The sequence below is a fragment of the Melanaphis sacchari genome, unplaced genomic scaffold, assembly GCF_002803265.2.
Source record: "Melanaphis sacchari strain LSU unplaced genomic scaffold, SCAv2.0 Contig2_pilon_pilon, whole genome shotgun sequence".
NCBI lineage: Eukaryota > Metazoa > Arthropoda > Insecta > Hemiptera > Aphididae > Melanaphis > Melanaphis sacchari.
Genome location: NW_020271173.1, coordinates 6,537,939 through 6,551,518, shown reverse-complemented (window position 1 = coordinate 6,551,518; position 13,580 = coordinate 6,537,939). Strand labels below are relative to the sequence as shown.

At 23.3% G+C, this 13,580-nt stretch overlaps 1 protein-coding gene across 1 annotated transcript in view; it reads right to left on the bottom strand.

The window, feature by feature from the left end:
* LOC112595971 overlaps nt 1-13,580 on the bottom strand; it is a 229,069-nt gene that overhangs the window by 61,736 nt on the left and 153,753 nt on the right. The window contains exon 4 of the mRNA XM_025341395.1: nt 9,928-10,139. Within this exon, the coding sequence (XP_025197180.1) occupies nt 9,928-10,139 (212 nt within the window). The remainder of the gene's footprint in view (nt 1-9,927; nt 10,140-13,580) is intronic.

Below are 13,580 nucleotides of genomic sequence, written 5' to 3'. Positions count from 1 at the left end.
CACGTGTTCTTTTTTTTTTTTATACATTATAATTGTACATAATGAATGATTTTTTAAACAATAATTATTTTTTATTTTCTTCTACCGTAACACGATTATTAAATTCCCTTCAACGATAATTAGTATAAGTAGGTACCTTAAAGGTTTATCGCGTACTATATTGCATTTATTATATATACTTATATGAACTCATAAAATTTGTAATTCCTGAATTTCAAATAACATTTTTCTCATAAATTTAATATAAATAGATCTATGTACAAAATCAAATTGAGTTGTTCAGTATTAAGTCGGTCTATAAACTGCTAAAAATATTGTATTTAAAGTATATATTTATAATTCATTAAAATGTTGAATATATACAAAGTATATGAATCAATGCCTTTATTTGGGTGCTTTCACAAATCAAGCATTGTTCTATTATTATCTTTTCAAAAATAATATGTTATTATATAAAATATTTCCATAATGGTTGTGGTAAATAAATAAAATATAAGGACATTCAAAATGAATCTATACGAGTATTTTAACTTATGGATATAGTAAGTCTTTCGTAACTTAAAATCATAAAGTTTAGTCAATATTTGTTGATGGTAGATAGCTCATAAAATTTTTCCAATATTAAACTGTTTAATAATAATAATATAATAGCTTATCGTACAAGAAATTTCTAATTTAAATTGTATTTTATTAAGTTTAAGAGAATAGAAAACAATTTCATACTACAGAATATCACTTATTCAAAACTGGACAAAGATGTTAATTTGTGAGCAAGAAACTTGAGATAATTGTATAGATTCATACAACGTCTGTCTGTACAAAACCTCTTGAAATAATAGAGATTGAGGATAATATTGTGTTACTAAATGTATTAATTTTAGATTTAATTAAAATTATTATAGAATACAATTATCTGTAAACAATACTAAATTAATTTACCAAATTATATTGATACCAATATTAGATATTAATAAATATAAATAAAATAAAATATAATTTAATAGACGTTTTCACTTAACTGTAAACAAAAATACATTTATGAATAATTCATTTAAATTAACATATTTAAAAGTAGTTTTATCTAATAGCTTGGAGTTGATGGATTAATTTATGGATAATGGTAAATATGCAATTATATTTTTTAAAGTGCACAGATTTTAAAGTTCACTTGTGATGTAGAACTCAAAATAATGTATTTAGAAAAATAATAGGTGTTTGTTTTACAAAAAAAAAAAAAAAAATCAAATCACAATTATATAATTATTAAAAAATAACATGAATTATAGAACAAAGATGCAAAATAAGTTCACAATTCATGAAATGTATAAATTAGAAGTTGTAACCTTAATCCATAATGTTATAGTTTATATTTCCAAATTTAACCATACTTTCTATACACAATATTAATATATTGTGTATAATTACATTAACGTCACACAGGTATAATGAAATAGACGCATGGAATTATGTCAAAACTATTATACATCAAACTGACGTCGATTTTATTATATACTTAAGAAAAAAACTTTCAAGGGACTATTTATTTAATTATTATGTCCCGAGTTGCGTCCAACGGCTCCAATTGTATTTCATGTTATGCGCAAGGTTAGGTTAGGTTGTAAGCAATAACTTATTACTTCAGTTAACACCAACTGAATGAACTTTAGCTGTAAAGTTATTGTCTGTAAGACTACTTTAAAGCAAAACATTTAGTGCACGACGAATTGTGGCAAAAGTTAGGACCACCAATAATACCGGCGCTTAGTACGCAAGACAGCTAGTATACTGAAATGACACGAACACAATATACCCACTCGAACACGTCGCTGTCCAAAATTAAATCCAATCGATACGGTAGTAGTGCAATGCACATTAAAATATTATGATTTGGAGAATGGCGTCTTGAATAGTTTACTGAAAATAATAATTGTTTTATCTTTCCAGACTACCAAGTCTTAGAATTATGAAGTAATCGCATGCCATGCTGATGAAGAAACGATTTGTCCGACGTCAAACCGCATTTGTTTTGCTTAAGTGTATAAGTTCGCAAAACAATAATTGATGTAATTACGACAGTTCAGCGAGTTATAACTTGTAGAACACGTCTTTGACGAAATATATTTCATCAAAAGAACGCTTATCGTTCATTATTTTTGAGAAAAAACCTTTTACTTCAGCTATTATTTTGAAATACACATTTCATTTAATCTGTAAAATTACTTATATTTAAACAATAGTGGATAAAATATCAATTTATTTAAAAATAGTTAGAAATTATTTTTTATCCTAACTTAACATAACCTAATAAATCAAAAAAATTAATCTACTCGTATAAAAAAAGTTGGGTTAAAAAAAGAAATCCTATGAATTCAATATTTATAAAAATAATTGTCTACAAGATTAATATTATTTGGTTTTTTAGTAAATAATATTATAATTATTTCAGAATTTTTAAATTTATAGTGAAAAAAAATATTTTTAAAGCACGTACTATCATTTTTAAATAAAAAAAAAAAAGATTATTAACTATTATTTCATTTCTTATATTATGTAGTTGTTTTTTTTTTTTTTTTTTTAATTAAATATATAAATTAAATGTTCTCCAATAACTTATAGGTTATATTTGTTTTAATGAGATTCGAAATGCATGGTTTAAAAGAAATTCTATAAAAGCAATATTTAGATTATTTATTATAGATTATAATAACTATAATATATTAATTATGCTTAATTGATCAATTTTAATCTCATCAATATATTATAGATCCAATTAATCAGTTGCTATATTTTTGTTATTGGAAATTAACTTCTATTTCCTTATATAACGCATATGCTGGACCCTGAATAACAACTTTTAAATTTACTTATATTTGTCTGAAAAAAAAAAATTAGAAATTGTTGTACAATACTACATATTTTTTTTATTTTAATCGAAAATACAACTATACAATTAAGTACAACAAGTAATAATGATGATGAGGAAGTTTACATAACATTAAAATGGCACTATGAAAGAAGGCTCTCAATGGAGCTACCTACTTGGATATTAACTAATGTAGTAGGTCTCTAACCCATTTACGTTTAAGTCTTCGTGGGGGGTTGTCAGGGATATGATGTGAAGTAAGATAACTTATTTTCGGGTTACTATGGGAGCAATATTTTTTGTGGAGTTTTTAATAAGCGGTTTTGGTGACTTAATCTACGAAATTAATTTTTAGATTTGAGTGAAAGGTATTATTACTAACATACTAGGGGGATTTTGTAATAGTGCGAAGGTATATGGATTGAAATTATTGAATTTTTTGTATGTTACTTGGAACGGCATCACACCAAATTTGTATGCCATAATACCACAGAGGAAAGATCAAAATTTTATAAATAAGGATTTTGAGTTTCAAGTTTAATTTTGATCGTAAAAGAGGATTTAGTAAATGTAATCTGGAGTTAAGTTTCTTTATTCTGTCAGATAAGTGGTCTTTCCAAGTTAACCGTTTGTCGAAAATGAGCCCTAAGTATTTTAATTGGTTGGTTTGGGGTAATATTTGGTTGCAAATTTTAACTAGTGGACAGTTGTTTGGACGAAAGAAGAAAGTAATATGGTTAGATTTGTTTGAATTAATTTCTATTTTCCATAGTGTGAACCAATTTTCGAGTAAATCGAGGTGGTTTTGAAGTTTGAAGCTTGTTATTGCGAGATCAGAATCGGAGGCTAAGATACAAGTGTCGTCGGCAAAAGTATTGAGAATGGTGAAAGGGTATGTAGGTATATCTGCAGTGTAGATTAGATATAAAAGAGGAGAAAGATCGCTGTCTTGGGGTACACCGGCGTTGATCATAAATTGGTTTGAAATTGAGTTGTTTAAATTTACTTGGAAAAAACGATGACTGAGATGAGATATGAGTATTAAATAATATAGGATTGGAAAGTTTGTTTTTAGTTTGTGGAGAAGTCCATTGTGCCATACTTTGTCAAATGCTTTGCCAATGTCTTGGAAGACACCCGAGTAGTATTTTTTTTTATTCAAGAGATGATGAGATGACATCAGTGAGACGATGTAGTGGGTGAATAGTAGAATGATTAGCTCGGAAGCCATACTGAGAGTTAGGAATGGTTTTATTTATTTTGGAGATATTTTGAAGACGTTTTAATAGAAGATTTTCAAATAATTTTCCAAGGTATGGAAGTACTATATATGTATATTTAAAAAGTACAACTATTGTAATAAGCATCAGTCAATATTTAATAAAACTTATGAACGAGATGAATACAAATAAAACAAGAATAATTCAAACATATTTTTAGAATTTTTATTTGATAACCAAGTAAATCTTTTAGCAGGAAAATTCCCTCGACATATTTCATCTATAAAAACTAAGTATTTAGTATTTATATATGTGACGTAAATAAGAGTCTTTATATTAATTATTATTCAATTCCAATTCAGTATGTACGATCTGTTCATAATATTGAACATAATATGTATGTGTAACTGTTACATAGTCAGCTTTTATACCATCCTTAAATTTAATTGTTTTGTTCGTATGTGACGTATGTGTATTGTCTTTCTGCGTGATAAACATTCCTTGCAAAGTTCAGAGGACTTCATTACGTCTTAAGTTAGATATTAATTATACTTTTCATTTATACAAGTAACTGTATTCAATTTAAGGCTACATTAAAGTTCCTTAATAAACCAGATAAATTCGTCTTTTACTACCAAGATATGAAGACGTATGGTGTACTATTTATTGATAGAACCCTGGGATTACAATAATATACAATAATATTATTGTATAATATTGTAGTGTTCAGAATTATTACAAACAGTATTTGCAGTACGTCGGTTTTTTTAGAAATTTTGTAAGGTTTTTTTTTTTTTTAATATTACCGTGCTTTGATAGCTTGTTTGATTATTATACATATATATATAAATATTAATATATGATTCTCATAATAATGATTTGTATTTTTTAAATTAAAGTAATTGTACTATCTGTTGATGTTCTACACTTTCATGTTAATATTATACTATTGGTAAAATTTATTTCATTATAGATGGTAGGTAACTAATTAATACAACCGAGATTTGATCTTTTTAGGACTAGGCAGCATTTTGTAGTATATGGTAAATGTTAAGGTTGTCAACAGTATTTATTCCTAAAATAGCTTAAAAAGATTATCAAACATGATGTGAGCTACAATATAATATATATATATATAAAAAAATAATGATAATAATGTACCAAAAATTAGACACAAAAAACGTTTATGTATGACGACTGGTATATTTTATTAACGAACATTTTTAAATTTTGTACGTACAAAGTTAATTAATTATACTTTAAGTTTATAATTTTGTTCAGATGTGTTTTATGAAACATTTATTTGATATTGCTTTTCTTTTTCAAATATTTTATATAATATATTATAATTTTATGATTTATGTACTATGATAACTGAATCACTTATATAATATAAACTAGTTTATTAAAATGAAATAATTTAAATCTTAAAAAAAAGTTAAAATTTATTGATTTAAGAATTTAACAAACTATTGTCTTATATTAATTTGAAGTATCTAAATATTTTAATTTTATAATACATTTATTCCTAATCTTACGATTTTATCCAAAATTTACGATGTACATAAAATTTAAAACTTATGTACCTAGTTTATAATAAAATAAATACCAAAATGAACTTGGTAAATTTGTAATACATATCAAACACAAAATACACGTAAGTATTAATATGCTTAAAATATTGGATATGAAACCAAATTAAATTTTTTATAATGCGCATAGATCTACAAAAAACGTATACACTGTAAAATACATGTGTAAATATATTTTAATACTTTGACTATGAATAGAAAGTTTTGATTTGTTTTGAAAGTTGGTTAAATTCAAAATGTTAAAGTAAATAAATTCTTTTAAATCCATGTATAATATATTTATATATTTGCAGTTGGTAATAGGAAAAACTTATTGTATTTCAAATACAATAAAAGAGTCAGGATTTTAAAATATTTATATTTCTACAATTCTAGTATAGGTACTTATTATATCACAAATAAAAAAAAATTATTATTAGATTGGTTAGAAATTGAAAGTTTCAAAGTACAATCTTATGTAATGTTAGGTTAATATTTATACAAATCTTTTTTTTAACATTTATTTTTTAACGATCTGTCGATGTCAAAAAAAAAAAAAAAAAACATTTTCTTTAAATATAATGTTTGGATTTTGTGTTAAAGAAAGTAGTCATTTATTATAAATACAGATAATTATAGTTACAAGTACTTGGTTATTATTTTTATGCAATTTATTTAAGAAAATTGACTAGAAAATAATTTTTGCAGCCTTGCATGTAATATAGAGATGTTATAAAATGATTTTTTAGGAATGATGGATATTTCACAGAAAAGTAGTGATAATTCTTTATGGTTATCTATAGAAAAGACTACTAGAAATGGTATTAAAATAGGGTATAATATAATATTTTTTTGATGGTAGGTAATAATAAAAAATATTGTATGTCATGATCAGATTTCAGATACTAAAAACAATCAAAAACCTATATTTTTATCTTATTTTTATTTTAAATTTTTAAATTTCTTGGGACAGTTTTGAAATTGTGTGTCAGATAAATAAAACAATAGACATATTATAAAAAATGTCGTATTAGAAGAATTTCCATTTTATGAACTAAGAATAAATATTATTTATCTCACACTCGTTTTAGAAAAGAGGATTGTCGTAGGTTTAAACGTATGTTATCTCATCGTGAAAATAAAATAACCATTTAAATAACAGCACTTGCTATGCACTACTCTGATATGTAATTACTAGTCATGTAAACTACATCTGTTAAATTGATTGACATTTGTACAGCTAGTAATGGTACAGTTTTTTTTCAAAGACCCACACAACATCTTATCAAAGATGTTCAATGCTTAACAATAAAAAATTATTGTAAAACGTATTACTTTTATTTCTATGCCAATTAACACAGTGTAGTTTTTGAATCACAACGTACCGAACATGAACTGTTAGGGAAGTTACTTATTGCCTACAATCGAGTACATGTCAATATCATTGCCAACTAAATATCAACTTCGCTGAACTATCGGATATTAAAACCAATTAAAAAAAAAAAAAAAATTAAATCATTATAAAAGAAATGTGTAGTTAGCGAATTACATTTCTATAATATCCATATAAAATAAACGTTACATTTATCTATATCAGATATTTATTATTAAGTTTATAAAAAAAAAAAAAAAAAAACATTTAACAATACTGATTATTAATTTATCTTTTATATCATATTTAAATATCAAACATTATAATAATTTTTAATGAACATTATTCTATTTCTGTTATTTTTTATTACGTTTATTTTTATTCAATACCTATATTTAATATTAATGGATGTAATAATATTTATTATCATTTAAAATACCAAATATCGTATTATATTTTACTCATAGTATTTTTGATTAATTGTTTACTTATAATTGTTGAGTGAAAAACACCTTAAAAAGTTAGTAAAGATAAATATGTGCACAAGTATTGATTCAAGAAGTAGTTTATAGTGTTTATCAACAATACATATTGTGTATTCATATACATAAAGTGAACAAAATTTTTTACAAAAATTATAATGTTTAGACACTAATTTGACATTTTGTTTTTATAAAACGGTAAAAAAAATCATCGCTTGCCATTTACACTTACTATAAAAATGCTTTTCTTACGATACACGTCATGCCGTATCGTCAATTTAATATTGTAAGAGTTACGACATAATATACTACTTACATTGAATTAACTATTTTTCATCATTAAAAAAAAAAAATAGATAAAATATATTAATTTGACACAAATATTATAATTTATAAATAATGACTTAAATATAAATTAGTAAGAATGAAGTAAAATTTTAACAATAAGTAACTGTTAATCCAATTAACTAAAATATTAGTTTATATTTAGGAAAAGAAAAATAATATAAAATAAGAAATAAGAAAAAATTATTAGAACTATTTTCAACATTCTTTATAAAATACTGTAAATTGACTTAATTTAAAATTCGAATGAAATAATATAATGACGACTTTTAATTATATTTAATTACCTATTAAATATTGAATTGAAAACTTTTTGAAAAGATATAGCTAAGTATATTAATTATTATTAGTAACAGTGTTTCACGATTCTGCACATACCTTTTCATTAGTAAAACTCCACGCAAAATTAATTTTCGATTGTATTTCAAAAAATAATTTCATACATCAAATGATTTTACTTCAAATTCAAGCTTATTAGAATAGTCAACATTATACATTTTATCGAGTTTTATCGGTTATTATTTCAATCCTAATAAATATATTGTAATTTTCAAAGTAATGCTGCTCTTCTGACAAAAATTGCCCTACTTTTTTATTCTTTTTTTTAATTATTATTATAATTATATGTATTTTTTTACCACATCTGGCAATGTCATAACAATTTTCATGCGAAATGTATGTAACATTCTGGTCAGATAAAAAAAAAATTGTTTACACTACGAAAATGTTTGGAATCAGATAGGCAAAAAGTATATTATGAAGAATTGTATATCATCCATTAGTAATACCTGGAATGTAATATTTTATAAAATGAGGTTCACTTTTGGCGATTGAAGAATTAACATAGGTAGTATCTATTATATTATGTTTAAACATAATGTTTTGGTTTATTTATTATTATCAACTCTTGAAATTAAATACTTAGTCTTGATTACTTATATATTAAAATATAATAGGTACAGTGTAAAAATATATATTATTTATGATATATAAAATAATAATATATTATTTGAGTAATTGAAATTTATTCCTGGAGTTCATACAATATTATAAATAATGTCTTTAGTTGATATAAAATATTATATTTTAACATCATAATAAATATAATATATATTTATATTATACGTATACATGAATAAGACATTTTTTGAGTCTTAGATTATCAATGAAATGTAAACACATTTTATGGCTTTCATATTAGTATAATTTATAAGTATGATCTAATACCGGTGTAAAATTTTGAATCTTTTTATTATTACATCTATTTAATTCTTCAATAAATGTATTTTTAATTTTATATATATACCAATTGTATATTGTATTAATTTATTTGTTAATTGCGCCATCGAGAATCAATTTAAATACGAAAATATAATGCATTTTATTCATGGTAATTTAATTAGAAGTGGGTATTAAAAATTATAACATATAAAAAAATTATTTTTAAAAACAAATTACATAATGATGTTAAGAAATTTTGGCAAATAGTTTAAAATAAAGTAAATAGTTTTGGTAATACACAAATCAATATTAATCTGATAAAAAAAAAAATAAATATAATTTGAATAATTGGAAATTTAAATGAATAGTTATTACTAAAAGTGTAAACGAAGAAAAGTTTATTGAATTTTGTTTGGTGGCCTAAGTTTTGAATATCAAGGAAGATAATAACTTATTGGGAATGTTTACTAAGCCTGAACAATTTGATTACAGAAGTTAAAAAGTAAAAATCGAGTTATTTTTTATTTTTTTTTTTTTTTAACTCAATGTTTTAGTACGTTTATTAATAACTTATATTATCAATATTGGTATATTTTTCAAAAAACCAAGCCAAAGAACTCAATAGAATTATCTTTTTTTTAACAAATATAACAAATAATATATAATGATAGCTCAACGTTATACTAGTATAATAAATATTAATAATTAATATTGTAAAAACAACATAAATTTAATAGTAAAAGTTTTACTAAGATTGTGTTATTCGATTGATAACAATTTATTTATTTTTCAATATTATTATAATTTTTTATAAATACTGTTAAATATAATTAAATATAATCAGTACACATACCGGTCTTTGTTGCAGGTTTTGAACTGTGCAATATAAAAACGTGCTTTCGCCCAATCTAGCTGTCACATTGGACATTGCCGGGCCCTCAAAAACTGGAGGAGATATTGGTTGTTGAATTTTAGTGTAGTTTCTCCGTCTTGTATGTGAAGGTGTCTTTATTTTTGGCACAGTAGATGTTGTCGGTTGAACTAATTCAGGATCCAATACAGTCTCTAAAATACAAAAAATCATGTGTTGACTACAGTGTTAAATATTATTGAATGTTTTATAAACGTAAGTGCACATATTATATTATACATAATTTTTTAGAGTATTAATCACATATTAAATGGATAGAGATATTATCTTTAATTTATTAGAACAAAATATATGACATTCAATTTTGTAGGAATATAAAGATCAAAAAAAGTTTTAAAGTTTAAATTTTTATTAGTAAATCACTTAAAATTTTAACGTATTTATATTTTCCAGTAAAATAGCTTTATATTCATGTATTTTCATAACTGTTATTGAATATCCCTGATTATTTAAAAATGAATAACAAATGATAAATTGTAATCGACGTTTTTGAGCAAAGTTATATGGTGTTTAAACCTTATAATTTAAAATGTGAATCGATAAAACTAAAAAGTAAATACTAGGGGATAAATTATTGAATTTATTAATACTTATTTATAGTATCTTGTATTAGTTTTATTCATTCATGTATTATCTATAATAAATATTTACACTTAACTGTAATAATATGTAGAGTATCAAATTAAAAATATTAAATTATGTTCCTATAAAATCAAGGAAAAAATTAAGATTATTAAACATCAAATTTTAGATATACCTATTGTTATATATGTAAAATAAAATATATTTATTTTATAATTAAAAAAAAAACTATTATAATGTAGTATACTTTATTGAGTAGTGTATTTGATCTAAACAACACAGTTTTAATATAAATATGATATAATATAATATAGATGATAAAAAAGATAATTTAAACCTGTCATCAAAATTAGATAAATTTTAAATTATACAATATCAAAGTAATACTTAAAAGAAATTAAAACAAAAAGAAATTGGAAATTTTATAAGTTTTCAAATAAAACTAACTTTCAAGTTTTATATAAAATATCCAAGAACTGATAGAGTGATAAATATAATTTATTAACTATGACTTCACGTTTTTATCCATAAAAACATATTTTTTTTTTATCATATTATATTGCATTACATATTACTGCTTAATATTAAAATTACCAATATTTTTACATTTAAAGGCGTTTATTCCCATTCTATAACCTACTCTGTAACTTAATGCATAAGACTATATAAATGTGAAAAAAACTATTTTTTAAACTAAGGTTAGAATCACATTATCATTGAACATTAGAACAATACATACATGATACCTATTATTATAACAAAAAACTTTTGTACTGAGCTGAAGAATTTTCGTCAAACTTGATAACAAAACTTTATGTAGTTACACAAAAATCTTTGAGAAATTGTTACAATATAAATAAACAAAGACAGAAAATAAATGTCTCATACTATAAAAAATATGAACAACTAAACTATAATATTATCATCATCTCGTACATATATTATTTGTCTGCAGTAGATTGTTTTAACGTTAGAATTATAACCACTTTTTGAATTTAATGACGTCCAATTCGAACAAATTTTTATTACGTACAAAACGAATTGTTGATTTATAATAATTACATAGCGCATAGACAAAACTCTTATTCTAATTTATGATTGAGACCCAGTGTATTCCTATCACTAGTAACGATTAAAATTTAAACCTAACCTATATTATATTTAAATTTTAATTATAACCTCGATAATTTATTGAGTGGTGATAATATCACTATAATAATTGTACGATACAATCAAAAATGTACAATGTTAATTTGCTTAAGCTTTCCAACTTAAAAAAAAAAAAAAAATAATAATAAATAAAATATTCAATATTAAAATATATTTTTTATTGTTAAGATATAAATATTTAATAATTTTTATTGCACTTTTATACTAAAATTAAAAATGTTGTAGAATAAAAATAAAATGAAAATAAATAAATAATATAGTGAAAAGGGGTAATGAATATAGATAGTTGAGTATCATCCGTAGCAGAATAAAAACGCCAATAATTGAAAAAAAAAAAGTGGTTACATCATTATTATGGGGATGCGTGTGTACGATTATTCTATTACTATAGTATTATGTTTTGTGTTCAACATATTTGAAATAAAGTTATGTTAATATGTTATGATTTGCTTATTTTACTCATAGTCTGTATAGTTCAATATACGTGGTTGATGTGTACGAAAAATGTCTCTGGACTGTAGTGTTTAATATTCGCGTTACTAAGCTATGTTTTGAGGTTGTAAATACAAGTACAATAAGTTTGTTGTTAGAGTTAAATGTAAATATTGTATGCTGTACTATGTAAATTATAGCTCTGATGCGTTGAATAACATTTAAATTGGTATTCAATATGGTTGAATGGGTAAGGATGATAGTGCGATTCCTTTTTGATGCAACAAATGACAATGACAATGACAATGTAATTTAATATTGGTGTCCTTATGAAGTATACTGAGACAAACCTCTACTCAGAGATATTGTCTCTGATTGAGTATTCCAACTATGCTTCGGAAATCCAATATTACAAGTATACAAATGTTGGAAAAAGAAGCTTTTAAGCTAATGCAATTGAATTCCGAATCTTTAAGAAGTTAGCTCAGAAATATTGTCTCTGACTAGGTAATCCAACCGTGTTTTGGAAATCCAGTATTACAAATGCACAAGCTATAGATAATTCATTGTGAAATATTTATTAGATCTAACCTTTAGGTATGTATGATAGGTGATAAATTTGGTTCAGGATTATTTAGACGATTTAAAAAAAAAAGATAATTTTTTTAGTTCACGTGTACACGTCCGTGACTCATATAGTTGCAAGGCATTGTATCATGGTTCGTCATAAAGCGTATTACGAATGTCGTCATTAGTTTTTGAAAATTTGCAAGAAAGGAGTACTATTTATATGATGTTTTTTTACGGTTACGCCTCTTTAAGGTGTTATTGTTGTAGCCGTTATATAATAGTTTGACAGTTTGATTTCCATTAATTATGTATAATATGCAGGGTCAAATGTACCTACCTAAAAGGCACACTCTAGGTTAATAAAAAAATAAAGAACAAACGCCACTAATTTTTAGAACATAGCTGAAATAAGAGCTGAGAGACACCTACCAATTTATTTACCATTTTTTAAGTCTACAAAAAAAAACATAAAATGATTTATTTAAAATTTTTATTAAATTTGTAGTGTAAGATACTAGAAGAGCAAAAAAAAAAAGTATTTATGATGATAAAAAAAGTTTATTTTATATATTATAAAATAAATATATAATAAATGAATATTTTTTTTTTATATCTGTTAATAGTTAACCTAATAATTACATTAATATAAATATTAAAAATGTACACTTATGTTTTATATCATTAAATATATGTATTAATAATTGATGTAAAATGTTTATATTTAGTGCTTTTTTTGAATCATCAAAGTTCACAGATTCAAGTTATTTTTATTTAGCGCTATATGATGCCAAATTGAATACTTTTGTACCTAAAACTGAATT